At 49.6% G+C, this 18,681-nt stretch overlaps 1 protein-coding gene and 1 pseudogene across 1 annotated transcript in view; both read right to left on the bottom strand.

The window, feature by feature from the left end:
* Positions 1-5,928: 5,928 nt before the first annotated feature.
* LOC142312802 (uncharacterized) overlaps positions 5,929-18,681 on the bottom strand; it is an 87,885-nt gene continuing 75,132 nt past the window's right edge. The window contains exons 2-4 of the mRNA XM_075351787.1: positions 16,051-16,219; positions 10,244-10,573; positions 5,929-6,429 (exon numbers count right to left, since the gene is read on the bottom strand). Of these exons, the coding sequence (XP_075207902.1) occupies positions 5,929-6,429; positions 10,244-10,573; positions 16,051-16,219 (1,000 nt within the window). The remainder of the gene's footprint in view (positions 6,430-10,243; positions 10,574-16,050; positions 16,220-18,681) is intronic.
* LOC142313430 (U2 spliceosomal RNA) lies at positions 9,184-9,388 on the bottom strand (annotated as a pseudogene).

The following is an 18,681-nucleotide window of genomic DNA, read 5'->3' as shown; positions in this document are numbered from 1 at the left end:
TGCAAATGTCTTGGCACTAGTGGGACTAAAGCAAAGTCCAATAGCCACGTATAGGATGCCACTAGGTACACTGAGTGTGTGCTAGTATAATGGCTTAGTTATAATTAGTTGGAGTGTGCAACGCAGGCAGATGCGCTCTGCAAATGTCTTGGCACTAGTGGGACTATAGCAAAGTCCAATAGCCACGTATAGGATGCCACTAGGTACACTGAGTGTTTGCTAGTATAATGGCTTAGTTATAATTAGTTGGAGTGTGCAACGCAGGCAGATGCGCTCTGCAAATGTCTTGGCACTAGTGGGACTATAGCAAAGTCCAATAGCCACGTATAGGATGCCACTAGGTACACTAAGTGTTTGCTAGTATAATGGCTTAGTTATAATTAGTTGGAGTGTGCAACGCAGGCAGATGCGCTCTGCAAATGTCTTGGCACTAGTGGGACTATAGCAAAGTCCAATAGCCATGTATAGGATGCCACTAGGTACACTGAGTGTTTGCTAGTATAATGGCTTAGTTATAATTAGTTGGAGTGTGCAACGCAGGCAGATGCGCTCTGCAAATGTCTTGGCACTAGTGGGACTATAGCAAAGTCCAATAGCCACGTATAGGATGCCACTAGGTACACTGAGTGTTTGCTAGTATAATGGCTTAGTTATAATTAGTTGTAGTGTGCAATGCAGGCAGACGTGCTCTGCAAATGTCTTTGCACTAGTGGGACTATAGCAAAGTCCAATAGCCACAGATAGGATGCCACTAGGTACACTGAGTGTTTGCTAGTATAATGGCTTAGTTATGAGTTGGAGTGTGCAGAGGACAAGAGGGTACAGTGGCAGGATTGTGGTGCTCTGGGTAGAGGAATGGAAGCCTGCCTTTCTATTCCCTCCTAATGGTGAAATGCAGGGAGGAAATCCCTGACCTTGGCTGCACAGACGCTGGCGCTGTTTTCAGGACCTGTCACCTTAACTCTGACCCTGCCGGTTTGAGCCCTTAAAAGGACTGCTATAAAGTGCTCTCCCTATGCTGTCTAACGCTGTGTATGCAGCGCATACAGCTGTATCAGCGATAGGACTCAAGACGGAGCTGCGACAGTGATGTCTGACACCAAAGACGCAGAAGGCAGATAATGGCGTCCGTGAAGAAAATGTCCGGTTTTATAATGCAGGGACATGTGACATGCAGATCCTATCACACATGCCGTTGCTTCTCTGGCTCAAAGTCCACTTAGCTGTGTGTGTGTCTGTGATTGGCTGACATGCTGGCCCGCCCCACAAGACGCGCGCGCTTAGGGAAGGAAGACAAGAAAAAAAAATAAAAAAATGGCGATCGCCATTATAGAAACAGCAGTGATCTGAAGGCGCTGTTCACGCACACTATACACTGAAATGTGATAATAGTTTGATTCACAGAGTGACTTACACTATTACAGCAGAAACCAAGCTATGATTTAGCTGTTTTTTGGCTGCTAGAACCGTTCTCGAACGTTTCTAGAACTATCGAGCTTTTGCAAAAAGCTCGAGTTCTAGTTCGATCTAGAACATGCCCCAAAATCACTCGAGCCTAGAACTGGAGAACCACGAACCACGAACCGCGCTCAACTCTAGTTAAGATGTTCCCATATGGACCTCCCTGGGAAGCCGCATACCTGATTTGGGTGAATTATACTTTTAATGACTGTTTTCATTCGTACGGCCATCACCCTGGCTATGATTTTATAATCGGTATTCAACAGGGATATTGCTCTCCAGTTCTCCAGTTTAGTTGTATCACCCTTTTTATAAATTAAAGTGATAATGCTATGTCTCCAAGAATGAGGCAATAAATTAACCTTAAAAACTTCACTAAAAACTTGTAAAATATCGGCTTTGATAAAATCCCAGAAAGTTAAATATAACTCGATGGGGAGACCGTCCGACCCCGGGGCTTTACCATTCTGAAAGCCCTTCAGGGCCTCCTCGATCTCCTCCTGGTTAATTTCATCACATAAAAAAACCTGGTCATTTTTACTTAAAACCTGGGATAAAAAATTAAGATTATCAGCGAGAGTAAAATCATCAATATGTTTAAGGTTATAAAGATCAGAATAAAAATTAAAAGCCTCATTTAAAATAGCACTTGTGGAGGTTTGGCCCTCTAATTCCTCAATTATGGGCTCCCCCACTTTTTTAAAAAAATACCTCGAACAAGTCTCCCCCTCCTCCAAATGTTTTACCCGGGCACTAAAAATAATCTCTTTTCCTTTCTGTTCAAGGTACTTCTGGATCTCCATCTTAAGTTTGGCTATATCGTTCTCAACATCAGGTACACCCCATCCTTTTAACCTATGGAGAGTTTGCAGGCGAATATTAAAATCCTTAAAACATTTCCTTTTTTCCTGGGCTTTCTTTTTCTCCATTTTTATAAAGAAATCCTTTATTCTGACTTTAACACACTCCCACCACCCCAGCATGGTTTGGTCAGGGTGTTTGCACTTCCTCCAAGTTTTATACTTATCAATAAAATCTCCCCTCATTTTTTCATCCTGTAATAGTGTTACATTTAATCTCCAAACACTTTTCCCAGTTCTTACCTCACCTGGGTACATCAAGGTGGTGTGTAAGAGTTTGTGGTCAGAAAACATGTTGTCCATCAGGCCAGCTGCTTTCAACTTAAAAACTCCTGTGGAAGGGAAAATAAAATCTATACGAGAGGATACCCCCCCCCCCCCACTCCACGTGAAACGAGGGTCAGCCGGGTTGCTCCTCCTCCAAGCATCAAACAGTTTAAAATCAGTTAAAATGTGTTGGATTTGACTAGAAGTTTTGTCAATATTGCAAGAAATACCTCCCCCACTCCTCCCCTCCCCCAGCATAACACAATTAAAATCTCTCCCTAAGACCATAGCAGAAGAACCTGTTAAAAATAGGGGAAGGTTGCTAAAAAGGGAGGAATGGTCATTTTTTTCAGGGGAAGCATAAATATTCATAAAATCACATTTAACCCTGCTGTTCTGTTCGCATTTGCTATACACTTGTACTGTTCCCGGGTCAATATGACCCGACCTATTAATTCTTGATTTTTAGCTACTCTAATTGTTTTATTTGAATACTTTTTTCATTGAAATACTGTATGTGAACATGGTTGATCATAAACAAATGAAAAATTTAAATTCAAACTTAATTATTTATTTTTTTTCATAAAAAGGTTACACGGGCTTTTTGCAATTATCTTCGATTGTTGACATTCTGCACACAAATAATAAAGAAGCTTTACATTACTATTACTAAAACATGAAATTTAACTTTTTGAAAACAAATTTTATGAATCAACAAATGAAAAATCATAAAAACTTCAACCTTTTTAGAAAGAAAAAAGAATAAACTGAACATGTTCATGCGTTTTTACACTGAACACAATAATAAGACACATGTCCTTTACACAGATATTTTGAACATCCAGCACATGTCAGATTAGTCTTATTGTCACAGGAAGATGGACAGAAGCTACATCTCTTCCTTTTTTTGCTGGTAGCTGTGCTGGTGGAGGCCGTGGATGTGGAGTCTCTTTCTTGAGCATGCTGGACACTTTTCACAATGGCTGTTGCTCCATCACTTCTGGGGGTCACTTTTCTGGTCTCAATATATGGCCTCACCAGGGATTTTCCCAATTCCTCAAGAAATAATCTTTTATGCAGCTTATTCCGGTTCCAATCGGGGTCGATTTCTCTCCATAAGACAAATGCATTGTATGCAGAAACGTCCAGTATGTTATAAAATAAAATCATTGGCCACCGATTGGTTTTGCGTTTGCATGTATATGTTGATATTGCTTGGTCTAAAGTATCAACTGCTCCCTGTGTGGAATTATAATCCAAAATAATGTCAGGCTTTCTGTCTTCTCTAGCACTTACGGCATTGTCATGGTGCATTGTGCTCATTAGAATTACCTGTTTGGTTTTTTGGAACATAAGAAACAACAGTTGTATTTCCAGAAAAATAAAAAGTAGAACTGTACACCTCTCTCTTGCTAAGGATACCTTGCGGTAGTTCAGGTTTGTTTTTTCTCATAGTACCCAGCATGGTAAGTTGTTTTTTCTTCAACATCTGGCCTAGTTGATAGGATGTAAAAAAGTTGTCACATGTGACATTTTGTCCTTTTAGTCCATGAGTCAAATCTAGAACAACACGCATACCCTGATTTTTTTGAGGTCTTTCATCAGGGGTTTTTCCTGTATACACCATTTTGAGATGAAGTACACATAAAAAAACCATAACTTTTGCAGTCAGAAATAATCAGAGACCTGTAGAACAGTATAAAATGCTATCGGGTCATATTGACCCGAACAGTACAAGTGTAACAATCAGCGTGTAGCAAAAAGTAAACAAAAAAAAAAAAAAAATGTAGAGCTCCACAAGTGAGGAAAAGTCAAGGAACCACTGGTTTCAAATCCTCATTAAAAAAAATCTGCAGGGTCTCATAAATCATTTCGGGTCATATTGACCCGAACAGTACAGCAGGGTTAAAACCATTAACAACTGTGTGTGTTAAAAGAGCACGAACTGGAACAATTTCAGTTAATGACAATATGTCCACATTATGTCCCTTGAACAGGATTCCCACCCCAGCTGACTTATTGTCACAGGACCCAGACCACACAGAGGGTCCCTCAGACCAGTCCTTTTTCAGCTCGGGGTAAGAGAGTTCATACTCAATTCCACATTCTTGCAGAAGGAAAACATCAAAGCTTAACATCAGTAGCCAAGCGAAAAGAGCTGCTCTCCTCACTGGGCTCTTCAGGCTTAAAGAAGCAATGCGAATGTCTGCCATATTAATGTTCCTTTCTTAAGTCCACACTTTCCACCTCAATCTCAATGAGATGGGCAGCCGATGTAGCAGAAGAAAGTGTCCAAGCTACTAGTATCACTATCGGATGCTTCATATAACACACCACCCTCAGGGTCACTGGGTGGGGATAATACCTCACAAAAATATAGCTTTGATAAGCGATCCTCAGAGTCACCTTCCCGACTGCATTTTTGCAGGCACTGACATCCATCAGGGACTCCTCCTCTCGTACTTCCGTGGGTAGAATTACAACTTGGCCAACCTGGTCATCAGGGGATGCTTCCACTTGACTGGAAAGAACGTCAGGGCAATCCTCATCAGGATGGTCATCAGAACGCGAGGCATCATGGTTGTCATCATGTACATCACCAGGACGGTCATCGCGGGAGGCCTCAGGACCCTCCAAGAGGAAGTCATCAGGACGGGCGCCAAGGCAGTGATCTGGCTGGTCATCCAATCGGTCCCTCACCGAGCAGTCATCCTTGTGGTCTGCCACAGCCTCACCAGATCCTCCAGAAGGCTCCAAGGAAGACATCGGGGTCTCTGGAACAACTGTAAAAGAAACCTCCTCCACTCCGTGAGCATCGCCCCCATCAGCTGTGTCAAGTGCTCCAGATTTTTGTTTTTTCTTTTATCTCTGGCCCTTGGGCCCATCCTCAGTCCCATGCTGAGGGTCACCCAACTCCTCACCAGTCAAAACCTGGGCTCCTGCAGAAGTGGGTTCCCAGACGGCCGCATAGACAATCGCTGGGTCACACAACAGTTTAACAGGGAGTGCAACAGATGGAAGAGACTGTTTCCAACCCGCAGTTACTTCTGAATAGGAGTGATCAGAAGCCCCCAGTTTGTCTGTACCGGAAGCAGTAGGCACTCCTGCGGAACTAGCTGCAGTCGTACGGGAGCCTCTCTCTGGTTTTGGTTGCATAGGACAGTTGTTGAAAAGATGGGTACTTCTACCACAGCCACTGCAGGTCTTCTCTTTTTTACAGTCTCTGGACGTGTGTCCTAAATCACCACAATTGTGGCACCGGACCATCTTTTCTTTGACACACTCCCTCTGCATATGTCCTGTGTCGCCACAGTTCCTACATCGGTTTACCTGCCCATTGTTAGAACAGGTAACTGTGCTCTTTTCCGATCACCACCAAGGTTGGAGGGTGCATGAAACCCTCCACCCCGTCCGGATCAGGGTTGAAATGGACCATAAAGCGTCTCTTTCTGCACCAGAGACCACTCTTGCCCATAACTTTCCCTGTGGATCGTACCGATACACAGTATCGCCTCAAAAATAACATAATGTCATCCTCAGTGACAAACGAACTGTGCATGTACACCACCAGGGTCACCTCATCACCACCGTACAAACATGTACAGACCACGTCATCCAGCAGCGTATGGTTGCTGTGGATTCTGACAAGGTCATGGAAATTCCGACAAGCTAGCCGGAAATCCAACGTCAAGATGTATGTGTTCTGCCCCCTCTCCTGCAGGCAGTATACTTCACTCCTTGTCACGCCCAGCAGACCCTGCAGGATCTGTGTGAAGAAGGTCCCGGGGTTGTCAAAGCCCACATTGGTCGCAGGGACCAAAATTTTAAAGGAATTATTCAGCTGGCCAGAGCCAGTGAAGCTTACATAAGTGCAAGGCATTTGTACCGCCACGCGGCCTCGGCTGTGACCGCCGAGCCGCTCAGGTCTGGGCTTGTGTGTCGGTGGCTCGAGCGCCTCCGGCCCTGGGGGTCACGTCGCTCTGTAAGGGTGTAGTTGCGGTGCACGAAGGGGTGGTGGGGTAGTTGTGTTGTGAAGTTTGTGACGCCATTCACGGGTTGTGGTGATGGGGGACTCCCGGGAGCGGTGTAGGGGCGCAGCTAGGTGTTGACCTCTCCGTGGGTAGGGGATGTTGGTCCCGGGTCCCGCTTGGCGAGGGGCCGGGGTGAAGGGAGCAAGGTAGCAGTACAGCGCGGTGCGGTCCCCGAGGGCACTGGTGTACTCACTCTGATACAAGACACTGGAGGCGCTGGTAAACCAAACGGGGTGACGAACGGGGCCCGCAGCCGGCTGCAGTTTCTCCAGATAGGTTGGCAATGTCCGCCTTTCTCCTGCACCTGTATGTGGTCTTGGCTACTGTGCCTGGACACTGGTAGCCCGCTCCCCGGCGTATATGTGTCGTAGGAGCCCGTTTGCCCGCAGACGCTGATTCCTTGGATCTCTGGCCTCTGGCGGTGGCTCCTATCCGGACGGGTTGGGCTGTTGCCTTCAATCGGGACTTAGGTGGGAATGAACCCCTGAGGTCCAGACTGCAATCAGTTGATTTGACTATGGTGGTGGCTTATAGCCTAGTGAGGGGTCTGAGTACCCTGCCTGGTGCTCCTGTATCTAGTTGGCTCCCCGGTTCGGTTATGGCGGGCCACTACCCTGTCCCGGTCCCTTACGGTTCCACCGGTCGTATTCCCGGTCTCCTGCAGGCGGCCACCACGTCTGCCTGCCTGACTTATCTGGGGTCCTAAGCTCTAACCTAGGCCTCAAGCAGAACTGTGCTCCTCTCTCTTTTATCTTGTGCGTTCCTGCCTCAGGCCAGCAGACTCCTCGGAGGGCGTGTATATCCGCCTGACTCCACCCACCTGGTGTGCCTGTCTGACTCTCAGGGAGGCTATCAGGTCTTTTGGTTGACTGGTGGTACCTTACTGGGGTGGGGGTGTTTGTGGTGTGTGTAATGACCTGTGACCCCTGGGGTGTCCAGGGCGTCACACATAGCACTCAGGCACAAAGACTTACCGTCCAAGACGGGTTCGGTCTTTCACCGGGGATCACTCCTCGTTGCTCAGGGACTAGTCTGGCTCCCTAATAGCAGCAGGGGGGTGAAGTCCCACCGTGAGGTGAAACGATCCACCCAGGCCAAGGAGCCAGGTACCAGTAGCACCTTCCAGCCAAAACCAGGTACAAAACAGTGAATCTCTGCACCTGATCTCAGCCAAAAGGCCGAGAAGCGATAACCCAAATTGGTTTCGGCCTTGGGTGGCACCCTGGCCTATGCTGGCCACATCTTAGGGAGATAGAGACAAACCCACGCCTACAGAAGACATTTTGTCACCCAAGCCAACCCTTGAAAAGGCTGTTTTGCAGAGCAAAAGCAAAAAGAATGATGCGTTTTGCAGCCGCCGGCCACTGCAATGAATCTGAATAACTCCTCCTTTTGGGCACAAGCACCTCCCCTCCCCCTTGCAGTCTTTCCAATTCATGATACAAAAAGACAAACAGGGCAGGACAGGACAGGCTGCCTGACTTTCCGTCACTGCCACCCTTTGCCATCCTTACCCGTAGAAAGCCCTTCCACTATCCCCAAACCCTAATCTTTTCCCTTCCCCTCCCAGCCCCCAATCCCTGCCCTCTGCACCCCTCCCACCACCCGCATCCCTTCCCCTGTCATCCCCCTACCACCCGGGAAGAAAAGTGTTTGCCCCCTCCTTCCCCTAGCCCACCATCCCACCCAAAGAGCAACTTCTGCTGCGCAACTGGCTTTCTAGGCAGCAGCGCTATTGTGATGTCAGCGGGGGGCATTGTGACAAGCCGCCAGTGTTCCGTCTCTTCATGTTGTGCACTGTTCAAACGGAAAATACATCAACAGGCAGACTACAGAAAAGCTTACTAACAAAGGTTAGAGAGGGGCTTTCTGAAAAGGCTTTTTACAGTTTGTCTATTCCCAATTAGCCGTTTAAATATGCTTAATGAAAGTACTAATTCTTTCATATGCTGCCCATTCTTAGTATTTTACGTTACTTATGTTGCAGTATCATGCTTTGCAGCAGTTTGCAACACATTCATCACCCATGGCTTTCCCCAATTGGGCTCAGCAGCTAAATGTCTATCATGACCTCTCTTTTTGAAAGTCCAAGAGCAAGCAAGCTCTCCCTCCAGGAGAGGGAGCCAACAGATCACTAAAGACACCATCATTGCTCAAAGAAAACACCGAAAAACAATGCATGGTAGTAATAAACAGAGAACTTTAATTGGAGTGTAAGCTGATAGATGTCACCTGATGCCAATTCTGCATCTTCTCACACATGCAGTTACTGCAGCAGCAGAATCCACTGTGTCCAAAAGGGATCTATTCCATTCAATTGCAAATGCTCTAGATAAGATAGAGAACAAGAAACTGCACAGGACATAGCAGAGTTGTTCAGGTTGACTGGAGAGGAGTTTACTATTTGGCGCAGCTTTTGGATGAATAAAGCAAGTAAAAAGTGTGAAAGATAAAAAAGGGGGAAAGTGTCAAAAGTGAATTGGCCAAATTGAGGATATGAACTTGTTTACTTTCAACTCATTTAATCGGGCTCATTTAGCTCTGCTTTTGGAAACTGGGTTAAGAAGGGGTGCAGCAGTTCTGGAGATACTGCAATACCAGGTCAATGCGTGGAGTGGACAGAGCAAGCTCTTCTTCCATCTCCCTGTTCTAAAAATCCATTGAATATATGGTCCCCAGATAGGGGACGTATCAGATATTAAACTGATAAGAACAGATTTTTTTGATTTAACAGCATCTTTATTATCATGCATTTGTCAAAAAAATTAGCAAAACATGTACAGTGCCGCAGCCCCGTACACACAGAAATATACAATCATTCTTACATAGCAATAGAGTACGACGCACTAAACTATACATCATGCTCCTATGCTATCCGTAACACTCAAGCTGAAAGAAAAAGTTAGACTATAAATAACGATGAACCGGCGATTTGGGGAAGGGGGTAGGGAAAAAGGGGATAGGGTGGGGAAATCACAAGCCCGAAGCTTTATTGAAAGACACACATAAACGGGAAAAGAAGGGAGGGGGCGTGGAAGATGCTCTTCACAGGAGAAGCGTACACATTGATGAACCTGACAGGTTCTCCCGCCCAGGTGCCATCTATGAGCAGTAACCTGCCGCAGATGATTTCCTGCCATCTGCTCCAACACGTCCGGCTCCGGGAGGAGGCCATACTCCTCTTCCTGGGTTGGATTGAGATCCACAATGAACAGCTTGGAAGGTTCTGCGACAGAACTATCTTCCATCTTCCTCTTCCTTTGGCTTGTACCTGAGGAGACAAGAGCTGGAAAATCCTCCTCGGTGAAAAGTGCAGGAGTGCTGAGGCCCTCTGCTCTCATGGTCCGGGGAGGGAGAGTGGGCCAACTGAGGAGTAGGGAAAAGAGGTGAAGGTCGTGGAATCCTTAGTAGGGTTGGCCGGGGGGGAGGGGTTTGGACAGGGGGGACCAGGGAGGGGGCAACAGTTTTCTTACCCTTCTTTTTCCTGGACTCCGTGGCTGCTGGGGCCTCGGCTGAAGCCGCGGTCGCCGGGATCTTGGCCTTGGCCTCTGTGGCCTTGTTCATAGCTGTCTTAGTCAACGAAGCCATGTCTACCCGAGCCTGGGTCGCCGCAGCCACCCTTGCCCAGGATTTCTCTCGCTGTGGGCAGTTCTTGTAAAGGTGGGCCGCAAGTCCACATAGGTTGCAGGTCATCTTTTTCGGACAGTCCTTGGAGCTGTGTCCTGTCACCCGGCAAACCCTGCAGGCGTCCTCCTTGCAGGTCTTCATCAAATGCCCTTTCCCACCACATTTCCTGCAGTTGTGTGGCATGTCCGGGTAGTAGATGCGACCAAAGGAGTTTCCCAGAGAGAATGTTGGGGGCAGGTGCTGAAGGCCATCCTCGGATGCTGGTTCACTGTAGAGTCGAATGGTTACTGACCACTTACCCGTCCAGAATCCGCTGCCGTTAAGGATGTGGGATAGCTCCCTCACAACTGTGCAGAAGCATCTCAGGAACATGGAAATGTCTCTTCCTGGGGTGTGCGGGTTCCGCATGGAGACCGTGATCCTCTTCTCATCCCTTTGTATAGGACAAGATCCTATGAAAGAATTAAAAGGAGAGTCCGACATCGCTGCATTCATCGCCTCCCAGTATCTTCTGCAGGCATTCACCGTGGCGAAGGTTACCAGGAAAATGCCAGACAAGAAGGTCTGGACACTCAGGGTTTCCCCCTGGAGAAGCACTGATCCAGAATCATCTTCGTGCAGAACACGTCGCTGGACATGTCCGGCACCCTACCATCCACCGCCTTTAGCTTCAGGGTGACTGTCTGCCGCATCCAAAGCTCCAGGGTTGGAGCCTTTTTAGGCGGCATCCGAGCTCCCTCCGGCTGGCCGGCATCGGAGGTAGGGGCCCCTTGGGCCGAAGAAGCCTCTAAATGAGCCTTCCTGCAGGTCCCTGGGTCCTGGGCCTTCTTGGCAGCCTTCTCTCCCTTGCTTGCCATGGCTGGTTCCTGCTTGAGTTCCCGGAGCTGGATCTTGGATTATTCTCCAAGTGTCTTCTCCTGCTGTCTTCCTCCTCGAAGTTCCTCTGGACTCCCCGAGTCTTCTCCGAGTCTTCGTCTTCTAGCTTCTTTCTGCCGAGCTTTTCTTCCGTCCGATCTCCCTCTTCCGGTATTGGCTGGGCTTAAGAGCTCGTATTCCTGATCGAATCTCGTCAAGTGTAGCTAGCTCAGTTGTTCTAATAAGAACAGATTTTTTTGATTTAACAGCATCTTTATTATCATGCATTCGTCTAAAAAGTTAACAAACAGTGTACGGTGTCGCAGCCCCGTACACACTGAAATATACAATCATTCTTACAAAGCAATAGAGTACGATGCACTAAACTATACATCATGCTCCTATGCTATCCGCAACACGCAAGCTGAAAGAAAAAGACAATAAATAACGACGAACCGGCGATTGGGGAAGGGGGTAAGGAAAAAGGGGATAGGGTGGTGAAATCACAGGCCCGAAGCTTAATTGAAAGACGCACATAAACGGCAAAAGGAGGGAGGGGGCGGGAAGGAAGTTTAAACCTCCTCCTCGGCGCTATCGTCCGGACTGTCCATGATGGAATAGTCTCTGAGCAGGCTGTGGATCAGCCTGCGGCAATCCTGGATGGACATCCTCTCCTTCTTCAAGATGAGCCAGTTCCTAGCGACCCAAATAGCGTCCTTAAAGCAGTTCATAAGGCGCCAAGCCTCTTGGATGGCTCCAACGGTGTGTGTCCCAGGGAAGAGTCCATAAAGTACAGAATGATACGATAGGCTCCCTCTGAGGACAGAGTTTCTCAGGTCATCCTCCAGGGCAACCAACAGGCACTGTGCAAAACGGCAGTCCCAAAAGGCGTGCAGTGATGTTTCCTCCACGAAGGGGCACCTTGGGCAGTACCGGGTTTTGCACAGGTTCCGGGCATGCATGAATGACCGTACGGGCAGTCCGCCCTGTATCGCCATCCACGACAAGTCTTTGTGCCCGTTGGTCAATCCCGCCGACGACACGTTGCTCCAAACAGTCTCCAGTGTGTCGTGATGGAGTCCTGGAATGTTCTCCATTTCATTCTTGGCTCTGATGAGTTTGTGGATAGTCTTTGGCTTCCACAGATCGGGCTTGAGTCCCTCCAGGTGGTGTTCCCTCACAAACCGAACAACGTCTCCGTAGATCCATGGCGTCGTCCAGTTGTAGGGGAAGGAGCTGTCCCACTTGTCCCAGCCGAACCTTCTCCAAAGGGGGAGCAGGAAGAAGCGAGACATGGACCTGCCCACAGAATCTCTCTTGACTCGCAAAGTTCGGTGAACGCAGTCACATACAAAGGAGGATCGCAGGAGGGTGGGGATATCGGGTACGCCCTTCCCACCCTTGCGAGGATCCTTGTACATGATGGTCCACTTTACTCTGTCCACCTTGGATCCCCAGACAAAGCGAAATACTGTCTTGGTAATGGCCCTGCACACGGTGATGAGGGGGGGCAAGGCCTGGGCCGTGTACTGCAGCACGGGCAGTACCTCGTTACACAGGACCAGTGCTTTGCCCTCACAAGTGAGGCGTCTGAGGCTCCACAGTCCGATCCGTTGGCTGAGCTTGGTCAAGCCTTCTTGCCAGGACTTGAGAACCGCTCCTTCCTTCCTGAACCAGACTCCAAGAACCTTGATGAAATCCGGCTGGATGTTGAAGGGGAAGAGGGTGAAGGAGGCCAGTTGCCAGTTCCCAAAGAGCATGGCTTCTGACTTCCCGCAGTTGACTTTGGCTCCCGAAGCCCGTCCGAAGGTCTCACAGGTCTGGACGAGAGTGTCGATTGAGCGCCGGTCCGCGCAGAAGACGGTCACGTCGTCCATGTAGAGCGAGCACTTGACCTCGAAGCGTTCTGGTCCTGGTGCGGTGATCCCTCTGATCTCTTTGTTCTGCCGGATAGCCTCTGCGAAGAGCTCTATAACACAAACAAAAAGAAGAGGTGACAGAGGACAGCCTTGTCTGACCCCTGAGAGGACCGGGAAGGGGTCAGTCTTCCAGCCGTTTACCAACACCGAGCTGTGAATATCAAAATACATTAGTTTGACATACAAACAAAACATGTTACCCAAACCTAACCTGTGCAGCGCTTTGCCCAGGAACTCATGGGAAACACGGTCGAAGGCCTTTTCCTGATCCAACGAGATCAGGGTTGCATGCACCCGGCGGGCCTTGATGTACTCGAGCGTGTCCTGCATGAAAGCCAGGCTGTCTGTGATGCGACGTGCGGGGATGCCACAGGTCTGATCCGGGTGGATGATCCGTCCGATAACCGTCTTCAATCTGGTTGCCATCGTCTTGGCCAGGATCTTGTAGTCGACGGGACGCCAATTCTTCAGGTCGCACCTCTCTCCTTTACGCTTGTACAGGATCGTGACCATTCCTTCCCTCAGAGATGGAGGCATTCTGCCCTCCACCACCATCTCCTCATACAGCTCTAACAGGTCCGGACAGATTAGGTCTCCCAGTGCTAAATAGAGCTCAGCTGGGAGGCCGTCACTGCCCGGTGTCCTGCCGGGCATAAAGGATTTGGTGTCCGAGAGCAGCTTGTCCACCGTCAGAGGGACGTCCATGGCTGCCGCATCGGCAGGGTGAAGATGGTTAGTGATACCTGACAGAAACTTATCGGCGGCCTCGGGCTCGGTAGTCTTGCGGGCATAGAGTTTGCTGTAGAAGTCGCTGACGACCTTCATCACGTCCTCTTTCCCGCGTCGCATGCTTCCACTCTCATCTCGTAGTTAATTCAGAGGCGTATGACCGGCGTGGAGTTTCCTGAAAAAGAACGAGTTACATTTCTCACCCTTCTCCAGGTTCTCCACTTTGGAACGGAAGACAATTCGCTTGGACTCCTCCTCAAAGTGCCTTTTCAGGCTCTTCTTAGTCTCCTCCAGCTCGTTTCTCACATCCCAGCCGCATCGAAGAAGGTCCTGCAAGGAACGCAGCTCACGCTGGAGTCTCCTGAAGTCCCTCTTCTTCACACACGCCTGTTGTTGACTCTTTGCCTGAAAGAAGAAATGGAACTCGAGTTTAACGTATTCCCACCAGTCAGAAACAGACTGGAAGCCTGCATTGTAGGCCTGCCACATGGACTAGTCAGCTCTAAGCTCCTCCAGAACTTCACCCTTTTCCAGCAGAGAGCAGTTCAGCTTCCAGGAGCCAGGGCCAACGGGAAAGCTGTGGCCCAGTGCACCTTGAAAGTGAATGGCTCTGTGGTCAGAGAAGAAGCAGGGGACCATCGAGTGCCCACTCCGCCCAAGAGGTAAACACGAAGTCAATCCTGGAACGCAGCGCGCCATCGGGTCGGCACCATGAATAGTTCATGGATCCGTGTCCGATGGAGCCCACAACATCCACAAGAGAGGCTTCGGTCACCATCTAAATGAGCAGTTTGGATGTGACTTCCAACTTGGCAGCCGTTCCAGAACTGCGTCCATCCTCCTCAATCGGGCAGTTGAAATCCCCGGCCATCATTACCGTCCTGGTGGTGGCAAGCTGAGGGCGCAGGGCTTGGAGGAGCTCCAGTCGATCGTGCTACACAGGAGAAGCGTACACAGTGATGAACCTGACAGGTTCTCCAGCCCATGTGCCATCCACGAGCAGTAACCTGCCGCAGACAAGTTCCTGAACTGAGTCCAATGTGAAGGTGCTTCCCCTGATGAGCACGGCGACCCCCGCAAACCTACAGTCTCCCCCGCCAGACCAGTAGGATGGGCCATGGGTCCACTCCCTGGCCAGATGGTTGAAGGACCTAGAGGAGGGAAGGGAGCATTCCTGCAAGAAAAATACGTCACTAGACTGAGTGTTAAGGAACACAAAGATCGTCTGACATCTGAACTTGTCTCTGATGCTCCTAACATTAATGGAAAAGATGTCAATGTTAGCAGTCATTGGAGAGAAGAGAAAGTTAGCGCAGGTGGTGTGCCTTAGTTACCACTCTGGTTTAGCATCTGCCGGTGAAGGTATCTCCAGAAGACCCTCTTCTTCTAGCTGATCGAGTAGGGATGTTGCCTCAGTGGCTTCCGACTCCTCCATTTCTTTTTCAGCCACAAGGGACTCCACCATTTGCTCCAACACGTCCGGTTCCGGGAGGAGGCCATCCTCCTCTTCCTGGGTTGGATTGAGATCCACAATGAACAGCTTCGAAGGTTCTGCAACAGGACTATCTTCCACCTTCCTCTTCCTTTGGCTTGTACCTGAGGAGACAAGAGCTGGAAAATCCTCCTCGGTGAAAAGTGCAGGCGTGCTGAGGCCCTCTGCTCTCATGGTCTGGGGAGGGAGAGTGGGCTTTGGGGGGGTGAGGAGACCAACTGAAAAGTAGGGAAAAGAGGTGGAGGTCATGGAATCCTCAGTGGGGTTGGCCGGGGGGGGGGTTTGGACAGGGGTGATGGGGGGGGGCCAGGGAGGGTGCAACAGTTTTCTTATCCTTCTTTTTCCTGGACTCCGTGGCTGCTGGGGCCTTGGCTGGAGCCACGGTCGCCGGGTTCTTGGCCGCCTTGGCCTTGGCCTCTGTGGCCTTGGTCGTAGCTGCCTTAGTCGAAGAAGCCGTGACTACCCAAGCCTGGGTCGCCGCAGCCATCCTTGCCCAGGATTTCTCGCTGTGGGCAGTCCTTGTAAAGGTGGGCCGCCAGTCCACATAGGTTGCAGGTCATCTTCTTCGGACAGTCCTTGGAGCTGTGTCCCGTCACCCGGCAAACCCTGCAGGCGTCCTCCTTGCAGGTCTTCATCGAATGCCCTTTCCAGCCACATTTCCTGCAGTTGTGTGGCATGTCCGGGTAGTAGATGAGACCAAAGGAGTTTCCCAGATTGAATGTCGGGGGCAGGTGTTGAAGGCCATCCTCGGATGCTGGTTGACTGTAGAGTCGAACGGTTACTAACCACTAACCGCTGCCATTAAGAATGTGGGATGGCTCCCTCACCACTGTGCAGAAGCGTCTCAGGAACGTGGAAATGTCTCTTACTGGGGTGTGCGGGTTCCGCATGGAGACCGTGATCCTCTTCTCACCCCTCTGTATAGGACAGGATCCTATAAAAGAATTAAAAGGAGAGTCCGGCATCGCTGCATTCATCGCCTGCCAGTATCTCCTGCAGGCATTCACCGTTGCGAAGGTTGCCAGGAAAATGCCAGACAAGAAGGTCTGGACACTCAGGGTTTCTGCCCTGGAGAATCCCTGATCCAGAATCATCTTCATTCAGAACACGTCGCTGGACAGGTCCGGCACCCTACTATCCACCGCCTTTAGCTTCAGGGCAACTGTCTGCCGCATCCAAGGCTGAGCCTTTTCAGGCGGCGTCCAGGCTCCCTCCGGCTGGCCGGTATCGGAGGTAGGGGCCCCTTGGGCTGAAGAAGCCTCTGGATGAGCCTTCCTGGAGGTCCCTGGGTCTTGGGCCTTCTTGGCAGCCTTCTGTCCCTTGCTTGCCATGGCTGGTTCCTGCTTGAGTTCCCAGAGCTGGATTTTGGATTCTTCTCAGAGTGTCTTCTCCCGCTGTGTTCCTCCTCAGAGTTCCTCTGGTCTCCCCGAATCTTCTCTGAGTCTTCGTCTTCTAGCTTCTTTCTGCCGAGCTTTTCTTCCATCCAATCTCCCTCTTCCGGTATCGGCTGGGCTTCAGAGCTCGTCTTCCTGATCGAATCTCATCAAGTGTAGCTAGCTCAGTTGTTCTGACAAGAACAGATTTTTTTTTTTTCACGGTAGGACTTCAAAATAAAAAAGGTGATCGCCTCTACTTGCCTGGGAACCATCCGGCACAAGAGGGCTATGACATTCAAAGACGCACATGCCCCCAAGGCCAGCAGTTGTGCAATCCCAGGCACTTTCCAGCGCCGACCAAGGTAGCGTCCTCCGAAACTACACTTGATCTTAGCCAAAAGGCCGAGAAGCGATAACCCGAATTGGTTTCGGCCTTGGGTGGCACTCTGGCCTATGCTGGCCTTATGTTAGGGAGATGGAGACAAAGCCACGCCTACAGAAGACATTTTGTCACCCAAGCCAACCCTTGAAAAGGCTGTTTTGCAGAGCAAAAACAAGAAGAATGGTGCGTTTTGCAGCTGCCGCCCACTGCAATGAATCTGAATAACTCCTCCTTTTGGACACAAGCACCTCCCCTCCCCCTTGCAGTCTTTCCAATTCATGATACAAAAAAACAGACAGGACAGGACAGGCTGCATGACTTTCCGTCACTGCCACCCTTTCCCATCCTTACCCGTAGAAAGCCCTTCCATCATCCCCAAACCCTAATCTTTTCCCTTCCCCTCCCAGCCCCTAATCCCTGCCCTCTGTATCCCTCCCACCACCCGCATTGCTTCCCGTGTCATCCCCCCACCACCCGGGAAGAAGAGTGTTTGCCCCCTCCTTCCCCTAGCCCACCATCCCGCCCACTGAGCAACTACTGCTGCGCAGCTGGCTTTATAGGCAGCAGCACTATTGTGAGGTCAGCGGGGGGCATTGTGACATGCGGAGATTCCATTGAGGTTCCATGGCTGCAGCCTTGACGGTGCATGGCGACATTGTGACACGCCAGTGTTCCGTCTCTTCTTGTTTTGCACTGTCCAAAGGGAAAATAAACAGGCATACTACAGAAAACCTTACTAACAAAACTTAGAGAGGGGCTTTCTGATAGGGCTTTTTACAGTTTGTCTTTTCCCAATTTGCCGTTTAAGTATGCTTAATGAAAGTACTAATTCATTTCATAGGCCGCCCATTCTTAGTATTAGACGTTACTTATGTTGCAGTTACAAGTGAAAAGGTTTTGGTACCGTGTTAGCCAGTTTAAAAATTATTGAATGTTCTCAGTGAGAGGAACAAAATTATAATCTTGTGATACCTTTTAATGGCTAACTAAAATAAAATAAAGTGACGTTACAAAGCATTCAACACTGTTAGTAAAACACACGAGTCTCTGGTAAACCAAGGTGATGGTGGCCGGTGCCGCGGCCGGTTGCATTCAGGGTCCCCCACCTGGCTGGTGGTCTCTATCTCTGTCCTCTGCACTGTTTTAAGTAGAAATGGCTTCCTAGTTTGAAACGTAGGAGTCCGCTCCCGGCTGGATGTGGCCTAAGGAGCCGTGCCCGCAGGATCTATGGGCCCTAGCGGTGACCTCTTATCCCTAATCGGTGGTCTGTTGTCTTCTATGAGGGACTTTGGGTGGGACAGGACCTCTAGTTTTGACCTCATTCAGTTAATTAACCAGTCCGCTTGGTTACGGTTTCTGGCTTCAGGGTCCGAGTACCCCCCCTTTGTGCTACGGTTTCCGAGTCGGTTCCCCGTGTCGGTACTGGCGGGCTACAACCCTGTCCTGGTCCACTTCGGTTTCACCGAGCCGTCTTCCCGTCTCCTGCTGATGGAGACCACCGTCTGCCACATAGCCAATGGCACCAGGTCTCCTACCCTGGTACTGTTCAATCTGGACTTCTCTGCTGGAGCTACACTTAGCTCCAGCCCACACTCCTCTCCATCTTGAAGTCTAAACTATTTCTGCTTGCTTTCCCGCCCTGGGCTGTCTGGTCCTCTGGGTGGGCGTGTTCCAACCGCCTG

The sequence above is a fragment of the Anomaloglossus baeobatrachus genome, chromosome 5 (assembly GCF_048569485.1).
Source record: "Anomaloglossus baeobatrachus isolate aAnoBae1 chromosome 5, aAnoBae1.hap1, whole genome shotgun sequence".
NCBI classification, from domain to species: domain Eukaryota; kingdom Metazoa; phylum Chordata; class Amphibia; order Anura; family Aromobatidae; genus Anomaloglossus; species Anomaloglossus baeobatrachus.
This window is presented reverse-complemented; position numbering and strand designations above follow the sequence as displayed.